Raw genomic sequence first — 21,007 nt, 5'->3', positions numbered from 1 at the left:
CTGGTCAAGGGTATGGGAAACAATATCCAGGTGAAATCAAAGAAAGGGAGGGATGGATGTTGAAAGAGTGAAAATGATGGTTTATGCTTGTTGTGATTACAATTATGTTCTTGTGTTGTGCCCAACACTGGTATTTAAGTGTCCTTTTGGCACATGGCAACTTCTACACCCACATGTATGTGAAAAGAGCTTTGGCTCAGCCTTGCTGGCAACTTTTCCTGGGGTGGATGTATGGCTAAGGGCACCTAACAAGCAGTGGGGGAGCTGATTGTACATACGAGTGGTAAAGTTGGTGCTGGTGGTCTGGCTGGTGATAGGCCCATTGGTGGCATACATAGAAACTGTGTAGGTGGTACTGGGCAGGAGGTTGGTCAACAGGTACTCCTGGTTGACTCCATCCACAAGAATCGTTTCTCCTGCAACTATAAATCAAAAGAGGTGACTCAAGATGGTTCTCCAAAATGTGTCTATGGATATGACCTCATGACCAAAAGAACTTATACTGATGAAACACCATTAGCTATTGTGTGGCAGCTGAGCTGTAGTGGTAGTGTTTGGTCTGAAAGATGGTCTTATTTTTCCCACAGACCCCATATTTGCCTGATGCTTTCTTTCTGTTCAGTAGTGGGTTTCATGGAATTTCCCTCACAATGAGTTTCTGTGGGATAGGTACTTGCTTGCCTCTGGGCTGGTGGGCCAGTTAGTAAATCAGGAGGATCCCAGTGCCCTCCTGTGTGGATGGCCATGCTCTGAGGCTTGGTGAGGGGCACTGCCGTGGGACTTGCAGGGGAGGAGCTGGCATCTGGGGACAGGGTACAGCCCTGCCACCTGCCAGCTGCTGCCCTTCTGAAGCAAGGGCTCCTTCCGTACTTCCTCTGTGGAGGACACCTGCTGAGCCCTGGGCTTTAGGACAGGGAGAGGTGGAGGTGAGCTGCAATGGAGCCCCAGCAAAGCTCGTGGCAGAGGAGCTCTGGGTTGTGGCTTACCTGTGCGGCAGGTGAGGACAAGGATGTAGCTCTCCACTTCTGACAGCGGTGGGTTCCACTGCAGCAGTGCCTCAGTGGCAGTGATGTTGGTGGCTGTGACCCCCAAGGGGGCATCCATGGCTGCATGGGGGACAGATTCAGAGAGTCAGAGGCATGAAGATACTGGGCTATGAACTGGAAGGGCTTCTTGTGACCCACCGCTCGTGGTCCTGCCTAGCTGCCCAGGCACATGTGCCTGCAGAGGATTTATTGCTGCCCTAGCTGGAGATCAGAGATGTCATAGCTTGTGCTACTCTGCTACCTGGGCTGCTCTTCCACCGTTTTCTTGATGCAGAGCCTGGGATGTTAGGGTTTTTTAGGTTTTGACAAGTTTGGGGATAGTAGAGGGTTTTATTCTTACAGCAGATGGTGTTCGTGTTGGGGCTTCCCCAGGGGTTATTTCTGGAAATCTGTACTCCCTTTAGGAAAGGCTGTCATGGTTGCCCAACATCATATTTCTGGCTTCCCCATGCCCAGTACACAGATTTATCACTCCCTGCCATGACTACCCATGCATATACGGGAAAAGCTTTGCGTAGGCATACGTCAAAAGTCCACATGGGGCCCTCATGAACTTTGCTTATCACCTCGAGCTTGCATCAGGCTGGTGTGAGGTTCAGCTTTCTCTCAGTTGCCTGATTGCTAGTGCAAGTAGGGGCTGGCACTGTTTGATGTCTACCTGCCCACCAAGAGCTCCTTCCCACCTGTGTACACAGTGACGGAGGCCACCTCGCTCTCCTCCCGGCCCCGCACGCTCTTCACCCTGATCTCATACTTGGTGGCGGGCTGCAGGCGGCGGAGGGCATACTCGGTGGCATCACTGGTGATGGTGGTGCTGTCTGTCCTCCCTGCGGGGACAGAGTCAAGAGCTTTGGCATCATGGCTAGCCCCGTCCCTGCAGTACAGGAGGTGCTCAGGAGGGAAGGAACAAGCCCTCTCCAGGGCTGATACTGGGGGTAACTGGGTTTTGTGCCTGTGGGTGCACACCTGTGTGCCCATCACTCTGCTGGCTCGACCTTTTCAGCATCGTAGGTGTAACTGGGGCTAAGGGAGATGAGACAGGGAGAGGCAGGTGAGGGAGATGGGATTTCAGGATCAGGCCCCAAATTAACCATCCCCAGGGAGGGTGTGCTGCAGTGTTCACTCCCTGTGTCCCTCTGTGCTGACCTGGCCCTCGTCTACAGTGGCCCTTGCCCATCCTTGTCATGGACACCCCGTCCTCCATCCCTGCAGCCTCTTTGTCCATCCCAGCTATTGGTGGCTTTTCCTGGGGCACTGGGATGCTGCCTGGTATGAGGATAACCTGGTGGCTTGCTCTTGCCTGCAGGTGGAGTGATGTTTGGCAGCTGTGAGCTCAGGGCATGAGCAAGAGAGGTCATTACCTTCGGTGGTGCGGTAGGATATTCTGTAGTGGTCGAAGGTGGTGATGGGAGGGCTCCAGTAGACGATCATGGACTCCTGAGTGATGTTGCCCACCCTGAGGTCCTTTGGCCCATCAATCCCTGGTGGGACAGACCAGAAAGCAAAGCTGTGGGAGGCAGGTCCGCTCCCCGTCCCCCTGCGCGCCCTCCCGGCAGGGTCCCATGCCTGGCAGGGGTGTCCCATGGTACCTGTTGTGATGGAGCCCACAACAGGCTCAGAGCTGACACTGCCATGCATGGCCACCAGTGACACCAGGTACTCGGTGGATGGCTGCAAGCTTGTCAAGCTGACATGCCTGCGGGTGCCGTCAAGCATGAGCTGCTGTGCCTCCTCCTCATCCCGGGGGCTGTAGGTGAGGATGAGGCGGTCTGCTGGTGGGGATGGATCACTCCACGTGACATTCACACTGGAGGATGTCAGCTGGGAGAAGTGGAGCTGTGTGATGGGCCGGACCCCTGCAAGATGGAGAAGGGAGATATAACCCTGACCACCTGCAGATCCTGACCTCTGCATTGTTCCCAGTGCTTTTATGGGAAATACCCAACAGAGGTGGCAAAGCTGCAGCTCTGGGCTCTCCATTGATCTGAAACTGTGCTGGGATTGAGAGGCAGAATGGGGAGGAGAAAAATGATGCTTTTCTCAGCTCTGCCTGCAAACATTCTCCATCCCAGACCCATATGGTGGGTGATGGGGCTGTCCCACTACAGATGGTATGTGCTGTCTGGGCTTCCTGACTGCGTGCTTTTCACCCAGAGGTGCTTGTGAGGTCCCTTAAGGCTTGTTTTGTCCTTCTTATGGACACACAGACCACCCTGACCATAGAGAACAGCATGGTTGGCTGTTGCCCCAGCCCTGCTTTTTCCTTGTGGAAGCCTCCAGCCAAGCAAGTGTGCTCAGTGCTGCTGGCCAGGGGAATGGGATCCCCATGCTAGTAGGGCCGTCCTCCTTCTGAGGTCCACAGAACTTCTCTCACATGGATGGATTGCCCCCAGCCCTCATCCCCATCACCACCTCAAGAGTTTTGGTGCTGCAGACATGGTGGGCGGGTGGAGGTGCCAGTGTGGGGCAGTGGTCTATGCTTTTGGCCCCATCTCAACTTGTCTTTCTCTACCTGTGAAGGCATCCACAGTGGCCTCCAGGCTTTGCTGACGTCCCCTCTCAGCAATGATGGAGATGGTGTACTCTGTCCCAGGCTCCAGCTCCGACAAGGTGAGCTGTGACTTGTCCCAGGGCACCATCACTTCTGAGGCCATTCCCGAGGCAGGGGTGAAGGTGATGCGATAGTGGTCAATGGGACCCATGGCTTTGGTCCAGGCCAGTGAGATGGACGTCTCTGTGGAGGCTGTCACCAGGAGGTCCCGGGGGCTGTCAAGCTCTGTGGGAGAGGGTTGATGCAGACCTTTGTCCCCATGCACAGACTATCCCATGGGGATGTCTGAGACATAGGAACTGGCCATGATTGAAGCATGCAATGGGGGCAAACTCACCAGTTCTGGCATTCATGGTTGCCGGCACGCTCTGCTGGCTGTCCATCACGGCTGAAATCCCGATGCCGTACTCTGTCCCTGGCACCAGATCTGCCACAGGGTGCAGAGGACACGAAGGAGTGTAAGAGCAACACCTGGCTGGGTGGCCTCAGGGTGTGACTCTCCCACCTCCCACAGCTAGAGACACAGAGGAACCCATGCGCATCCCTGGGGTGAGCAGCCCTCCCACAGGTAAGCAGTTCCTCCATGCAATGGAGAAGAGCTGATACTTTTTAAAAAAGTCCCATGGATGGCTTTGGACAGGGAATTTGGATTATTATAGCTCAGAAATAAGCAATTTTTAAGCTGTTGCTGAGGTCTGCTGTAATTGCTGGCATCGAGACAGAATTTGCATGTGTGTGAGCTGAGATGGGAACGATAAAGTAGCTATATTTGTTTCTGAAGTGATTTAACATCAAATATTGTCACAGGGCTGGTGTCTCGAAGAGAAATAAATTACGCAGAGTAAATGAAATGCACATTAATAAGGAAAGGCTCAGTCTTTCTGGGAGCCAAATCAAGCTCCGCTCCTTGGCGTGGACATATGCTATGGTGCCTCTCTCAAGGGACATGGGAATCCAGTTCATCCAGCTTCTTTCCCGCACACCTACAGCTGATAGCTGTTTTATCTCTGGGACATCTCCTGCCTCTGCCTGTCACTTTTGTTTGGCTGCTGGTGGCTTTATTCCCCTCCTCCTGGTGTTTCATGATCTTTCCCACGGCGTTAGAGAAAGCCATAGACCCTCCAGCCCGGCCTCACCCTGCCTTGCCCAGGGACAGAATCCCTTGAAGCCACCAAAACCTTCTCCAAGAGGCCAGGAGGGAGGGAAACCCCTATTCCCTGCTCCTCTCCTCTTGCTACGGTGCAGTCTTGGTGGCAGGAGGGAGATGGACCCACCTTGCCCCTGCCCAATAAGTGTCATACGTATCCTGGAAAGGAGGAGAAGAGCGTGGAAGAAAGGGGAAGGAGAAGGAAGAAGTGATCAGGAGCGTATAAAACAATGTCTTTTCTCTCCCAGCTCTTTTGAGCAGAGCAAAGTTACAGATATTTCTGTACAAATGCTGATTTTGAAGAAACATATGGGGCAGGGCAAGGCTTGCTGTATTTTTAAGCTTAAATCTTTGATAAGCTCTTCTCAGTGGCATTCCTTGCTGCTTTTCCTGCAGGCAGATGAAGGCAGATGAAGGAATCACTGGTTGCATTTACACAGTGGATCCCAGCAGGTGCTGAGTGGCTGGAAACCCACGGGCTTTGCACCATGTGCAACAAGACCTTGGAGGACAGGGGTACCACATGCATAATGGAGCTGTGGTCTTGTGCCATCCACACTACGGCTATCCTGGCTTTTTTTTTTTTGCCAGCGGAATGTTTTTTGGGTTATTTTCTGCTATAATAATTTTTTTTTTAATTTTTTTGTCTATTACATAGTAACCTGGGAGCTAGAAGGTGATGATGGAGGCACTATATAAAAATTGCTCACCGCTGTTGACTTAAGCCTCTATGTCTGGAGCTTGCTCTGGGGGTGTTTCTTGTAGCCCTGCCTGCATCTGGCAGCAGCCAGGAAGTACTGGTTTTGCCAGGTAGAGGCTTGGCAACTTTTTTGATTTTTATTGAGAGAAAAGAGAGCCTTCAAGCTGTCTCTTCCTTCGAGGCAAGCTTGGGTTGTGCCGTGGGTGTCATTGCAGTTTAGATCACTGGGGTAGTATTGTACCTCTGCCCCAGGGAGGAGGATTTGGCCTATTTTTAATGCTCTTTCTCACCTAGAAAGACAGTAAATGCCTAGAGGAAAACTAGCAGGGGATCAGCACCAGGTCCCTGATCCCTAGTTGTCCTCCTCCATGTCATCCCATTTCTCTGTGCACGTCTTCATCACAAATGCAGCAAAACTATCCCTCACATTTCTTCTTTCTGCACACCACGTTTTTCAAGCGAACTGCTCTAATTGCTTTCCTGCCCTCCAGCCTTTCTCGTGACTCGGTGCCACTTTGCCTGTAACTTCACATTTGACTTTCCCACTGAATTTATTCTTATAGAGCCATACATCTCGGCAGAGATTTCTGAGCTCTCTTTGGGCTGGGAAGGTCCCAGGAGGGCAAAGACAGTCAACGTGGAAGAAACAGGTGACCTGCCATACTGAAGAGCTTCAAGCTGAATGAGTAACCTTTTTTGGTATGTGTGTAAATCTCTTCTTTGCTCAAAAAAATGCCACTGGAGATGAAAATTTGGCAGGCAAACCAAATTAAAAAAAAAAAAAACCAAAACAACTCACACGGTGCTTTGTGGTGTTGCTGCAAAGGGTGTTTGGGACTGTCCTGGCAGTGGGAGGTGGGTGGTGTTTGCAGCCCCTGGTGCCAGTCCCTGTGCTGGCCTGATAACATACAACTTGAGGGAGTTGCTCAAAAATAGCATCCCTGGATTCAGGTCTGCTTTGTGCCCGATTTGGAAAAAGGCAATGAACTTGGGCAGTCTGGATCCCCCATCACTGCCTACAGAGCATGGGCGCCTGCGTCTCTTTCCCAGCAAGGAAAAAAAGAAGGGTGAAATAATATCGTCCTCTAGATCAGCCTAAAAAGCCTTCCTCTCCCCATTTCTCACTTTTCTCCTTGCTAGCTCTCTTTGTGACCTGGACAGACCCTTGCTGGAGCTGCATTACTCAGTGCTGCATCACTCAGAAGTGCATCGCTTGGAGGTGCATCACTCAGCTCATGGATAAGCAGCGCCCAAATCCAGACCCACAGTGGGGAAAATAATCTTCATCCTAGGGATAATATTCTCTCTTGTAGCTAGTAGACTCCAAAACAGCCTCAAATATGTGCCAGGATGAGGGTAACCAAGCATTGGTGTTGATTTAGGATCTCCATCTCCCTGCTTGCTTGCACACATACCTGTGAGAGTGGCCCGGGTGGTGGGACCAGTGTCCCGTGGCACCAGGACTTCGTGGTAGTGCTCTCCGGCCAGGGTGCTGTAGACCACCCTGTAGCTGTGTGCCTCGGCCTCACTATTGTCCCAGGCGAGCTCAAGGCTGGTGGGCATCCGCGAGCCCACCCGTAGGTTCTTGGGGGCATCAATCTCTACATGACACAAGGAAGAGAGGCTCTGTGTTACCACCGGGCACTGGGAACACACCCTGTAGCCTTGGCATGGCTAAATGGAAATGGAGGGTTACCCGGCTGTGACGTCTGTGAGGTCCCACATGAAGACCCTCCTCCCTAGGGCATCTCCCTGCAGCAGGGGCTGGGACATCTGCTCTCACCTCCTGCTCAGCACAGACCCGGAGATGCCACCTACAAGACTGAGGCAAGTGCTGAGGCATTCGCAGTTGTTGCTTCGGGAGCTAATTGCATGTTATTTGAAAAAGGAAAGCGTTTTCCCCCCATATTACAGTAAGGGAAACTGAGGCAGCATGTATAAGAGAAAAAGGGCTCTGTAGCAGTCACGCATTGGCCTGAACTGCTCTTAGAAGAACGTTGAGCATCTTTACAGGTTCATTCATGCTTAGATGTTGCCCAAAAGGTTTGTTTATTAGTGCTGCTGGGGCTGTGCACCAAATCTGCTTTGATTTGCACAATAAACCTCTCCTGTGAGCAGTGGGTTGATGCCGCGCAGGGGCTGGGTGCCAGCAGATGGGGGGTAATTACTGCTCCTTGACGGATCTGAGTTTAGGGGGGGAAATTTTTTTATTCTTTTAGAAATAGAGCAAGGAAGGCCAGTGCAGCAAATCAGTCGGGGTAAACATCTAATCCGAAATATTTATCTATAGAGATATACACACACACTATTCACTCACTGCAGTTATTGTAATAGGAGCCTAGTATTCACCAGTAACGTACACGAAAAGTCATTTATATATCATAAACCAGAACTGAAATATGTGTTCTACCTCCTCCTTTATGGCACAGTAAATTAAACCTGTTAGCTATCTGCAGGCTTAACATTAATTAAAGTTTTACCGACCGGTTAGGGTATTCAGAGAAGATATAAAATAGGATAACCACGTTTCTCACTGGGCTGCTTTCAGCTGCTTGACTGCCGATTCCTCGGGCAATGCATCTGCCTTGGCTCTTGACGCTGAATGGGAGCAAGCATCATCCTAAATTCAGACCTGTGCTTGCTGTTTTAGTGCTTTTAAGAATTGCATGTTGATTTACGGGTGCTATTCAGGGTGTAAACCGCTGGTCTTTAAAGTTTTAGTTGTGGTCTCAAGCTAAGCTGTGGGTCTGAACGGGTGTTGAAGGTGGTGGGGATGTGTGTCACAGGCAGCAGCAGGTTCAGCCTTGATGCTGCAGCATGACTTGGTCAAGGTGGCGTTTGCTCAGAGGTTGTCATCTAAATGCGGGTTTTTGAGTCACCTGCCTGGTCACCGGCATCAGGGGTCACCTGGGGTGCCATGCAAACATCCGCAAGAGGCACAGGCACTGGAGTTTTAGGGACTAAACAGAAATGTAGGCACTAATGGAGGGCAGTCAGAGGGTGGTTTGAGCTGTGCATGTGTGTTTTAGGGTGAGCTGAATCATTTGCTCTGCCTTGCTTTGCACCACAACCATGACAGGACGCGAGACACCTGCATTCAGGCATCTTCATTCAGACTTGCATCTTAAGCATCATGTTTTCATTGTGCCACTTCCTCCCAGTATACCAGATTAAACTCCAGCTCACTCATGCCAGGGGAAAACCAGGTACCACTAGATCCCAGATGCAAAAAAAAACCTAGATTCAGCTCTGGATATGTAAAACCCCATGTTTGTTGCAGGACAGCCCATCTGCAGATTGCAGCAAGCCATTTGCCTATGCTTGCTGGAGGCTTTAAAAATTCATGCCAGTTCTCCCAGCAAAGCCAGCTAGCTACCTGTGGTGAACTGGGCGAGGGCTGGCTGGCTCTCGTTGACACCCCGGAGGGCACTGACGGCGAGGTGGTAGCGGGCGCCAGGGCGAAGGGCCTGCAGGGAGTACTGGCTGAGGGGGGGCTGCAGGCGGAAGGTGGTCCTCCCCCCCTCCCCATCCGCCAGCCCGTACTTCAGCAGGATGGTGTCCACCTTGGCACGCGGTGGTGTCCACTCCACGAAGGCCACTGTGTCAGAGACGTCCCGCACCAGGATCTGCGTCGGTCCATCAATGACTGCGGAAGAAGGGGGAAAACAAGCACTTGTTATTTTGTGAGAGCTGGGTGGGGAAAGGTGGCAGCTTTGGGGACACCAAGCCTCAGGGATTCTTCAACCTGACCTTCAGACTGGCCCAAATCAGCAGGTGGGGACAAGGCAGAGAGGTGGCATGGGCAAGAGACACGATCCTCTGCCCTAAGGTACCCAGGGGGTTTGATCCTGTTGGGTTCCCAGTCCCTTGTCCCAGTCTCCCATCTCTTTTCTGAGCCCTCTCCACTTCACCCATGTCTCTCCTGAGCACTGGATACCAGAGCAGGACCCAACAGCTCTCCCATTGATGCCCATTACAGCTATAAAACAACTCATGCCCTTCTCTTGAGCTGGTTATTGGCAACAATTTCTCCCTGGCTTCTTCAGGTGGCATCTCCCAGGATAAAACCTTCCACATCTAATTGTGGTCTGCTTTCTTTGCTCCTAGATAACCATACAGTTTTTCTTTGAGCCATTCAAACTGCTTTTATCGATGATCTCCTTCCATTCAATTTACTCTTTTCTGAGCCTTTCCGTCACTGGCAAAATTTATCAGCAACGATATTATGTCTTTTGAAAGGCGTTGTCAATGTGTTCAGTAACTGGCAGCCAAGGACTGATCCAAGCATTGAGAACTGAGGAACATCTCTAGAAATGTTCCTGCTTTGGTGCCAGCTCCTGGTTTGTTGTTCAGTTGAGGGATCAGCTTGTAAAGCTGTTGATGTCTTAGCAGTGGGGAGAGAGGAGAAAATACAATTGCTCTCAAGAGTCTTCATAACTAGCTGGGTGTGAGGCTATGGTGGGTGTCCACCAAAACCTCTCAGATAAAGGGGTTTTAGCTAAATTCATGCTGGGGATCTACTGGGAGACCATTATGGACGTTTCTGCTTTCTTTTGCAGAGAACTGGGCCCTTCCCTCCTCCGCATCCCCCAAAACTCGACCTCTGGAAATCACGGGCTCAAGCCTCGGTGATGGATGCTTTGAGTCCAGCAGGACCTAACTGCTGCATGGGTGGGTGGATGGATGTGCCAAGCCTGGCCATCGCTCCTGTGCCACACGGCAGCATCGATGCACGGAGCCTGCTGGGCAGCCCATTTTATCACTTACAGGATCACAAGGTGGGTGAAACCCCCCACACTGTTTCTGTAATTCAGGCTATACTGCATGCAAGTACATCTAATATACTGTATATATTGGAAAATGACACCATATAATAAGAATGTGCTGAATGCTGCACACAGGGTGGGAAGTTCTCAGGGAGATGAGTGTGGGCAGGGGTGGGAGGGATCAGAGAGGGTTATAAAAAGATATGGGAGAACTGGGAGCAGTGGGGTGAGGTCTGGGGGCAAAACAGCAACGGAGAAGGGAGGACAGCTGGGAAGCAGTGTGTTTAGGTAGGAGCTAGGTGTTCAGCTTGGCCAGGGCCAGGTCATGCTTATCCGAATCCTGAATCTCCAACTACCTCATGTTAACCAGTCATCCAGGTGACTCTGGGCAGCATCAAGTTCTACTTAGCTGTGAAGCATGAAACCATGCCTTTGCTGCTCGATCCTGGCACAAGGCAGAACGAGGATGATGGGGGCAAAGCTATGGGGGAGCCACAGAGGAAGACAAACACACCAGCACAGGGATGCCTTCATGGAGCAGAGAGCTGGGAGCCCACCACTCCATTTCTGCTCCCCTGCAAAGATCAGCCACTGAGTTTGAAGTACCAGCCTCTCTCTTTATTTTTTGCTGACTTTCTAGGGAAAGGAAGATTTTGTCTTGACCAGGAGATGTCTCTGTTAAGCCATGTCGAGCTGAGTGCGGAGGCAAAGTGGGAGGAGAGGGCTGCTGAGGAAGTTCAGACCTTCAGCAAGCTGCTGCTGCTGGAGAGACCCTCACTTCAGTCTCACTGTTACCTCAAATTAGCAGCCTGGGGAGAGCATCACTTTGTTATAATCCTCCGGCAGTTATTTAAATGCTGTTCCCATTTGCAACAGCTTGGATGGAGGTAAACATCTGCCTGGCTGCCAAGGTAGACTGCAACAGACCTGGCATGGAGAGCCTCTTCTCCTCAATGAGCTCTGCCTGTCTCCTTCAGTGGGGAGAACAGCTAGTCCTTTCACACTTGCTAAATTTCCTCTAGCTTACAGGATGGACCAGTGACCGGTCAAATAAATTGGTTAGCAGGGGATGTGCCGTCACTCCTGGCTCCCTGCCTCCCTGCCTGATTTGCCTGAATTGGTGGGAGTAGAGTGCATTTAGTGGCACAAAAGCAAGTGGGAGTTTTAATCTGCTATATATGAGTAGGCAATACATTTATAGAGGTGTTTCTTGGGGGCATCCAGCCTCTGAAATGTGAGATTAGCGGAGAAGAGGAATTTATCCAGCTGTAAAATAATAAAAGTGGACCTGAGCCTTCACTCCCAACCCCATTAACCTCACCACAGTTTCTGTGCTTGCAGCAATTCGGGAGGGAGAATACCGCATGAAGAAGCTGTTGCTGCGCTGCATCTGTACCTAGGGGCAGTTGGGTGGCAGTGGTTTTGTCCCTGCCCATGCAGTGCCGGGCTGTTCTCACTCATGGGACCTTATTTTGGGGACCATATCCTGCTGTGCTGCCTGGGGTCAGGCTCACTCACGGGTTGAAACGCTGTCAGATGTGGGAGGGCTCCTGGCTTGTTCCTTCAGGGCCACCACAGTGACGGTGTATTCTTCCCCTGGCTTCAGCCCCGTCTGGTTGAAGGTGGTGACGGTGCTGGGGAGCTGGGCAATCACGCCGCCTTCATTATTCTGCCGGGGAGCAGAAATAACCATTAAAAAAAAACAAACAAACAAACAGACAAACAAACAAAGGTGTTTTGAGGGGACTGATGCATGGAGAGGAGGTGTCCCCCACATTGCATCCTTCCACACCCAGGCCTGCACCTCCAAATTGCATCCTCGCCCAGCCGCGTCCCACTGTGGAGGTCCAGAAACCCAGGGTGGAATCACCCGCCAAGTGTGGAGCACCCACATTGTTGGGCTGAGAAATCCTTCCCCATCCCTTCTTCCCCCGCCGCCAACTTCTGTATTTTGCCATCTGTGCGTCTGCTGTTCTCCAGAAGAGAAAAGATAATAAAACCGAAGCCTGGGCTAGACTCCTTTTCTATGCTCTTTAGGTGCCAAGAGCCTTCTGTTGTTCATATATAGGTATGAAACTGTAAGGTCTTTATTTTGCCATCACCTTCTTTTTAAGTGTCTTTATGAAACTCATTATACTTTGTGGTTTTGCTGTGAAAAACTGGAAGGCTTTAAGCAACTGCAAATGTCACCTTTCCTGCCAGTGTTTGGACAAAGGATCTTTTCTTGCTGCTGTCTTCATTAATAACACGCTAAACAAATCTTTGCACATAGCTCTCAATTCATATTCATCTCTTTTCTCATTAAACAGGAAATCCTCCATTTTAGCCATAAATTGCCAGCTTACCCTTCCTAATTTTCTTTTCTAAATCTGTCTTTGCTTTGTCTTCCCCACCCCCCCACCTCCCAACACCAATGCATGCAGCAGATGGGCAATTCCCCCTGACCCGGCTTTTGCTGGGCGAGAGCATCGTGGGGACCACAGAAGAAGGATTGCTCTGCGGGACAGTACAAGCATCCTTGTGGGGACACCAAGGACCAAACTAGCATCCTCTTGCCCAGCTTTCAGGAAGACAGAGCAAGCTCAACTTTGCTCATAGAGATTATTTGTGATGCTGCTATTATAATTTTGGGGGTTTTTAGCCTCTGGGACTAGGTTTTGGTTTGATTTGGGGTGTAACAATGGTTTAGCATTTGCCTAAGCAAGCATAGCTTCCAGGCAGTGAAGGAGACAGCACCCTCTGCCTTATTTTCTGAGAAAAGCTGTTGATGCTTGAGAAAAGCTCTTTCTTTTCTGAGAAAAGCTCGAGAGAGTCTGATTTTGGAAGCTGATGGGCAGGAGCACAACTGTGTCTTTACAACACAGGACCATGCGCTTGACCAATGCATGTGAGAATTTCAAAGCCCAGCGAGCTACATCCCTTCCCCGCCCCAAAAATCTGCATCGAAAACCAGCCAACCTTTGGTGCTTTATCTCTTCCTTTAAATCCTGAAATATTTATGCATGGTTTTAAGTTTTAAGCTTAAAAATGAAAAGATGGACCAACAGTTCATATTTGTGCTATGGCTTGAGATGATGACCCTGTGGGGAGACATTGGCCTCTATCCCAGCAATTCCTCACCCTAAAATGGATATATCCCCATTTATCTGCTCCAGGGGGATGCTGTTGAGTTTAATTCCTGAGTAACATCCCGAGTGAAATGTTTGAAAGATAGCTGGATTTTTGCTACTAGACTGAAAGATCTCCCCTGACGTTGTCGTATCGTTTTGGTTTTTATCCCAACAGTGAATGAAAATTACCCTGGGCTTTATACTTGTGGTACTTGTACTTCGACTTCTGACAAAATTTCCATGTGGATGTACACAAAATTGCACCCAGATCCTTCCAGCCTTTTTGGAAATGAGGTAATGAGTTATTTAAAGCAATTGGGCCCTTGCTTTATGCTGTATAATGATACTTTACACTCAAGAGCATTTAAAACTTTGGGGCCAAGTTCTGCATTTCTCCACTGCCCAGAGCTGCCTTTGACTCCAGCAAGGGTTTTGTACAACTGAAAACGGCATAATTGAGCCCTTAATAAGCATTTCTTTTACTGCTGGGGCTTGAATGTTCTTGTAAAGAGGCTCCATATACAATTGAAGCTATACTTATGGCTAAATGGTGTAGAAATTATGAATGTAGATTAAATACTTGATGTACAATTTTTGTTGCTGCACATAGAAAATATGCGATATTTTGGGCAACATTTTCATCCTTTCATCTTTTCTGGCACAAATTCTACCTGTTCATCACTGTGATTAAAATTCCGTGGCAGGAATTAGCTGTGCGTGTGACTCGGGGATGCTGAAGGTTGTTGTCTGAGAGCTGGTGGCTGCTCGGTTTGATCGAGGCTGCTTTGGGTAGCTTAGCGTGCAGGGAGCAGGGGTGAGGAACAGGAGGAGGACGAAGGGTCACAGCAAAGGAGGTGGAAGGGAAAAGGAGGGGGTGACAGCAAGAGGCAGCGAGGCTGGAAGGTTTATTTATTTATATGCTTGTCTCTTGATTTTATTGGGAAATTCCTTTGAGGACGTGTATGTCTTGACACAAAAGACTACTGGGGAAATGCAGGTTGAGGTGTTTGGGGTTGTCTGATATGAAGCATATAGTGGAAAAAAGGGGTTCGGGTTTTTTTGTGGTTAATTGGAAGCTAATTTGGGGCTCGCTTGCTCAGTGTTTTTTAGGGTGACCAGGTGTACCCCGTGATGCCATGCATGCGGCAGCAGTACCTTGGGGATAAAGCTGATCTCCCAGCCGTCGAAGGGGAAGGAGAAGGGCTCCCACTGCACCTCTGCTGTCGTCTCTGTGATGGTCTTGAACTTCAGCCCCTGCGGTGTGGCGAGGTCTGGAAGGGAGCAGGGGGTGGTGAGCAGATGATAATGCACTGCTGCCACCACCCCACTCCCTGTGGCTATTTTTTAACTGGGCAATGAAAATGGGAAACCTTTTGGTAGCTGTTAGCAGAGTTCCTTTGTCCCCACTCTGGGCAGGTTGGAGGGAGAAGAGGGAAATGCCTGGGCTGCTGGACGCCAAAGCATCCCACAGCATTACCAAGTGAACAGAGTGAGAGAGGGGGTTGCAAAAGGGGTGTCTGGGTAGTTTACGTTTTCCCCTTGCCCTCTGTATCTTTAGCTTCTGAGGATCCTTTCTGGATGTTGCCATTACAGCTTGATACTCCCATTTTCCTCTGTGCATCATGGTCCTGGTCAGGGCTACATATGTCTTGATGCACAGCAGCATCCCGTCTTGCTGTGCTATCACCCATTTCATGGGGTTTGGTCATGGGGAACCCATCCAGGAGTGGCAGGACAACCTGTGACTTCTGTGATATATCACAATATTTTCTATGAGGAAAAAAGCATAATATTTGGGCCATGTTCTGGGGTCCCAAATCAAACACTGAATCTTTCTTTGATTTTTAGTCATTTGGGTTTTCACCCAGACCGAGTCTTTCTGCGGAGGGTGGACACATTTCCCCCTATCCTATATCCCCATACAGATATAAACTGGAATTAAAATATCCACAATTTTTTTTTTGAAGGCTCAACTGCTGCTAGAAGGTTTTTATGGAAAATGTGAGCTAGGTTGAGTTTCACCTCTGTTTGTCCAGGTACCAAGCAACAAGTGCAGTATGATACTTACTGGTCATCACCTTGGAGGTAACAGGGATGCTCAAGACGTCGCTGATGACTGCATAGATGCTGATGTTGTAGGCAACACCTGGCTCCAGCTCCGTGATGGTGATGCTGCTGCAGTCCCCAGGCACCCGCTGCTGGAGGTGGGTGCCCCTTGGCCCCGCCGGTTGGTACGAGACGATGTACTCAGTGGCTGCTCCGGGGCTGTCCCATGTCAGCTCAATGGAGTTGTCGCTGATCCCTGTCACTCGCAGGTTTTTGGGAGGAGACACTGATGGGAAGGGCAGAGGTAAGGAGAGTGTCAGGGTGTGCATGGCTTATCTTCCCACCCAGCCATGGGTAAGGGTGTATCAGTCTTCTGGTGGGACTTGGGTATGAGCTTCGGGCTGGGGGTACATGCTATCTGTGGTTATATTAAATGCTATAGCAAGGCAAAGGCTCAGGAGAACCTGACTGCAGCTTCTGTTTTACCACTGATGTTGGAACAAACCTTGCTGGATTTTGGCTCGCCCCTCAGACTTTTGTCCGTGGCATCTCTGGGGACAGGGAAAACAGGGAGGCAGTCAAACTGCAGGGCCTGAGCAGGTCCTATGTGACCTATGTGTATGGGTTTCTCCCAGGCTTCATGGTGCTCCTACAGGGCTCTGGGCACCTTGAAGCCCTTATTCATGCATTTGGGTCTGTCTTTCCCCATGCATGCCCCCGCTACCTGCTGAGCAGTCCTGCCCTTCGTAGCCATCCTTGCAGATGCAGAGACCATCCTGGCAGACCCCACGGCTGCTGCAGGCATTGGGGCAGTGCAGCCACCCACAGTCCTCCCCGGTGTAGCCCTCCCAGCAGATGCACGTGCCGTTGATGCAGTGGCCCTTCCCTGAGCAGTCACGGGGACATCGCAGGTGGGAACAATCCTCCCCGGCAAAACCCTCCTCGCAGACGCACTCGCCATCCACGCAGAGCCCATGGGAGCCGCAGCCAGAGGGGCAGCGGAGCTGGGAGCAGTCCTCGCCCCCGTAGTCATTGTCGCAGATGCACTGGCCCTCCAGGCAGACGCCGCGGCTGGAGCAGCCCTGGGGACAGTGGGGCTCAGAGCAGTTGCTGCCTGCCCAGCCCTCCATGCACACACAGCTGCATGACTCCAGGCTGAAGTTCCCGTGGCCGCTGCACTGCAGGGTGTAATCCGGCTGCCCTGCAAGGACGCAGGACAAAGGTCAGAGCCCACCGGGTGGGAGGTGGAAAAGGGCAGTGTTGGCCCCGTGTCTGCCCATTGATGGGCTGTGGGGAAAGGGGCAAGATGTGGGGCAAGTAGGGGATGATCCTCCCTCAGGTTGACAATGCCCAGCTTTGGGGAGCTGGTGGCCTTAGGGCTGGCAGGGGAAAAATTCGTGATACAGACTCATGGTGGGGCTTGGGTGGGTCCCAGGAGTATATTTGTCCCCTTGCAGCACTGGCAACCATGACCATGGGTGCCATCAGCTTTGTTAGGGTTCAAGTGCTACCTTTGGTTTCTCTTCAGCTCAGGGCTCAGTTGATGGGAACCTCCCTAGACCTCTTACTGGGAAAAAGCCTTCCCTAGCTAACCCCTCTGCACCAGCCATGAATTAGCAGGCTCCTGTTGTCTTGTCTCCACCTGCTGTTCCTTTTTACAGGTAAGGGATCATGGTGTACTTGCTGTCTCTCCTACAAGAAGCAGGTATGTACCCAAAGACATGACCTTCATCCCTGTCCTGGTAAGCCTGATTAAGACAGAGCCATTGGCTTTGCACAAAGTATTTGTGTGTGCTGGGGTTGTGGGAAAGAAGGGAAAGCACATGGCCACCATGGCCACCACCTCCAATGTCCCCCCTTTACTCAGCAGCCTTACATAGCACACTGGGGTGAGGAGGGAAGCATGGGGACAAAGGCACCAATTACTCTGACATTGCCAACACTCCCCTCTTTTGCCCCTCAACATGGACCCATTGCCCCAGCTAAGGGTTTACCCCAGCCAGGCTAATTTTCCCTTGATAATTGTTACTGCTTTTCTTCCTCATATGAACCAATGAAGAGCAGAAACCCTTTCCTTGCTTCCTCTGACCCTTGTGAAACCTCTGTGCCATGAAGACCACAAGCCACAAGACTTTGTGATCCCCCAACTAAGTTTTCCATCCTAGCTGAGCTATCTGAGCAGCTCTTACCATGGTGGGTAACAGCAGATGTTCGTGTAAAAGGGATTCAGTTACATGCTGTACCAGACAGACCCATTTGTGTTACTTTGCAGGATGTTTCCCATCTAAACTGTGAATACTGGGAATGGCGATCAGGTTCTCTTCAGATCTTGCAGCCTCTAGTTCAGTTATCAAAAGAGGAGAGAGGATGCTTCTAAGTGTGCTGGAAGAGAGCGGCTTTCCCAGGGGAAATGCCTCGGGCAGTGGTGTAGGGATCCTCATCTCCTTTGCAGTGCACTGAATCGAAAGCAACTCCAGTAAAAATATATGAAGTTACTCTAGTTTTAGGTCAGCTTGCATCTGCGATTGGAATGGAGATTCCACTGAGTGATGAATGTTTAATGGGACTGTCTGTATATATTGCAAGCAACCCAAATAGGCCCATCAGAGTTTCAAATTAATTCCTTTAAAACAGGCTTTTTCCATTGCATTTCCTATGTGATTTTAACCCTTGCTTTGCACACACCGGTGACACATGTGGGTATTTTCTGGTTTGTCTTTTTTTAATGCAGCTGATGACTGTAGCATCACGGTGGGATATGGGCTGAGCCCATGACTGGAAACACACTGACTTCCCCTAGCTGCGAGGGAGGTGTCAGCCCGAGTCACCCTGCGTGCCTGTAACATCCCTCCCCAACCCACACACCCTTGGTCCAACTCTGCTGACCTGAGTGTGGGTCACTCCCATTTTATTTTAATGTGTACTCAATATAGAGGAGTTGGGGTACCACTGGAAAAAATCACACGAATAGCTGCGAAACTTAAAAACAGGCAGCGGGCATTGGGGGGAAAAGGGTTGCTTTTAATTTTTTTCCTCCCTGCTGTTGTTCTTGGCCTGAAATGCAGTTTTCTTATGGGAAGATGCCCTGCATGGCTCTCCTTGTTTGGTGGCTTTTTACCACGAGGAGCTCTGGTGCATCACAGCCCCGAGATGGCCTGGGCTGCGCAAGGGATGGATACCCTTTGCGACGGCCCCTCTTGCCAACCTCCCCAAGAAGTAAGGAAAACCATCAGTGTGCTAGCTCCTGCGCTGTTGAAATGCAGCCTCTAGCCTAAACCTTTCTTAACCCATCTCATTTCAACTTCATGCTGCTTCCCTGGCTCTGAGGAATGGCTGCGGTGAAATGAGGGGCTGTCTTTGATGGGGTAACCCTAATGGGGGCTCTCGGAGATCTTCACAAACTGCACATATTGTTATTCAGATTAAGTATCCTGTTGATGGTTTTGTGCCTTTGTTATAGGTTTTGTTTGCATCTTTCGTGGCAATGGAAGTTATTCCCTATATTTTTTATTCTTTTTCTTTTAAACTCAGCTTTTTATACACATTCACTCCTCCTACAGAGAAGATGAAGGGGTTTATTGCCGGCTCCCATGGTGCTGCCTTCAGCCCAGGGATAGCTTAGGAGAGCAGCAGCTAGGTCTCTCTTCTCTGTCCCACACGCAGTGGCAGATCTCTAACAGTGTTACCTGGAGTGCAGGGTTGGGAAATCACCCCTTACGAGTAGTAATTTTATCTGTTGTGGGGCTTTAGCTTTGGCCGTTACGGGGTTTCTGCAGTGAGAAGGGCATGGTGGCTCAAGTGACCAAATCCCTCCCAGGGGTTTTCCTGCCTGGGAGGACCTAAACCAGGCTTTTCCCTAAAGCCACAGCAACACCATGGGTGAACATAAGTTTTTCTCCTTTGCCACCCTGAGTGGCATCACTGATTTTGTATTTATTTCTCCTGCCTTTTGCTTGAGCCCTCAGTCCCCAGCAAGAGCTAATAGGATGGCATTACTACCTGTGGCTGCATTTTCTTGGCAGCAATTGGAGTTGCACTGGTCCCGGAGTATGGAGACCTCTCTCTCCAGTATCTCAATCCTGCTCAGCAGCTCCTGCAGGGGTGGGAAGGAGGTGGAGCACTTGCAGGCCTGCTTGGGCAAGTTTATCCTGTGGGTGAAGGTGACCTGGCTCTCACTGTCGGAGGTCTGCTCCTCGTACTCCGCCAGCTGGTCATCTTCTGAACTCACCTCCTCTGCTGAAGACTTGAACATGGACGAGCAGCAGCTGTCCACGGGGATGTTGATGTTGTAGATGTGGTGGAAGACCATGGGCTGCTCTTTGATGGATGGGCTGCAGTTGGCAAGGCCACCCTTCTCATCCACTGCTGCCCTCTTGACTGGCTCTGTTGTCACCTCCAGCCGGCACTCAAAAGGCTTGAGGATGGCACCCAGCAGAAGCAAGCTGAAGCTAATGAGCACGTTCCTCAGGACTGGGTTTTCATTGTCAGTCCCCATTTTCTTAGGAGAGGGAAGAGTCTTTTAAGCCAGTGCTGGTCAGCCAAATGCAGGGAGGACCTGAGGACATAGAAGGAAAAAAGCATGGTTGGTGCTAGCCCTGCAACTGTACTCAGAGAGGCAAGTCCTGCTGGGCAAAGTCACCCAAAGAGATGTGGGGCTGACTTGACCCATGCATAGTCCTGCTGGTTTTCATGGAGCCCAAATCATCCCTGAGCGGAGCCCATGGCTGGTGGGAAGACTCTGCCATAGACCCTGAACAGTGACAGAGGCAGATACTTGTTGCTATTATTATTTAATTTTTTTAAAGGAAAGTTAATCTGGTACTAACAAAGCACAAAATACACGTTTTCAGGAGAAACACCCTGTATGGGATCTACTTTCAGTATCACAACAGTATGGCATGTAGGGTCCAAGGGGTTAACACATGGGTGATGGTGACACATCCCTGAGCTCTCCTTTGGTTGTCTCCTGTGCCCCAGGAGCTGCACCCAACGTTGCTAGGCTTCCTCCAGTAGCTATAGGAACGGCAGCCTTGTTAAACACCGTTAAATTACACCACACAGGCTCCAGCTTGTTCAGGCTGATGCTCAGAGCAGACAAGTCCCTCCCATTAAAGTGGCTTCACCCCCTTCCCACACTCTGGATTACAGGTTAACCTTGCCTTGATTTGGAACTGCACAACTTCTCATTCCCGTATCGATCGCGAACTCTGGTTGGTAATCCAGCCTCTGAGAACCTCATTTATCTCCAGCCTAAAATCACCGGTGCCAGCCCAGTTGGTCTGGGGATGGATTCAGCCCCATTACTCTTATCAGGACTGTTATATGCTTACCAATACTTAATGCCAACTGGTTTGCCATGAGGAATCACAGCCTGGTCCATCACAGGATAGGGCTAATGGGCAGGGAAGGCTGTGTCTGCAATGTGGCACCCAAAGATATGGCTTGCCTTGTGTTTTCTTTGCAGGAGGTAGTTTATGTGCAGTCCAAGTGGGATTGCTGGAGTGTGGCTGGTTGGAGAGCACATTGTGCCATGGTCAAAGGCTCTCAGCTGAGCGCTGGCACTGCTTCAGTATCAGGACACCTAATTAAATACAATTATTTATAATTAAATATTTCCAGCTAATACCTTGAAATTTCTGAT

The 21,007-nt window shown here is 50.4% G+C and overlaps 1 protein-coding gene across 4 annotated transcripts in view; it reads right to left on the bottom strand.

The window, feature by feature from the left end:
- The window catches only part of TNR (tenascin R), an 83,421-nt gene that overhangs the window by 14,804 nt on the left and 47,610 nt on the right, over positions 1-21,007 (bottom strand). For 2 of the 4 annotated variants that reach the window (XM_063344050.1, XM_063344051.1), the window contains exons 2-15: positions 19,366-19,921; positions 16,091-16,567; positions 15,389-15,652; positions 14,476-14,591; positions 11,729-11,879; positions 8,821-9,090; positions 6,860-7,045; positions 3,935-4,024; positions 3,559-3,822; positions 2,636-2,902; positions 2,408-2,527; positions 1,730-1,873; positions 987-1,106; positions 279-422 (exon numbers count right to left, since the gene is read on the bottom strand). In XM_063344050.1, coding sequence (XP_063200120.1) covers positions 279-422; positions 987-1,106; positions 1,730-1,873; positions 2,408-2,527; positions 2,636-2,902; positions 3,559-3,822; positions 3,935-4,024; positions 6,860-7,045; positions 8,821-9,090; positions 11,729-11,879; positions 14,476-14,591; positions 15,389-15,652; positions 16,091-16,567; positions 19,366-19,861 — 3,109 coding nt within the window. In that variant the 5' untranslated portion in view covers positions 19,862-19,921. The remainder of the gene's footprint in view (positions 1-278; positions 423-986; positions 1,107-1,729; positions 1,874-2,407; positions 2,528-2,635; positions 2,903-3,558; positions 3,823-3,934; positions 4,025-6,859; positions 7,046-8,820; positions 9,091-11,728; positions 11,880-14,475; positions 14,592-15,388; positions 15,653-16,090; positions 16,568-19,365; positions 19,922-21,007) is intronic. The other 2 variants (XM_063344052.1, XM_063344053.1) reach the window with 2 other exon arrangements.

The sequence above is a fragment of the Chroicocephalus ridibundus genome, chromosome 8, assembly GCF_963924245.1.
Source record: "Chroicocephalus ridibundus chromosome 8, bChrRid1.1, whole genome shotgun sequence".
Taxonomy (NCBI): domain Eukaryota; kingdom Metazoa; phylum Chordata; class Aves; order Charadriiformes; family Laridae; genus Chroicocephalus; species Chroicocephalus ridibundus.
This window is presented reverse-complemented; position numbering and strand designations above follow the sequence as displayed.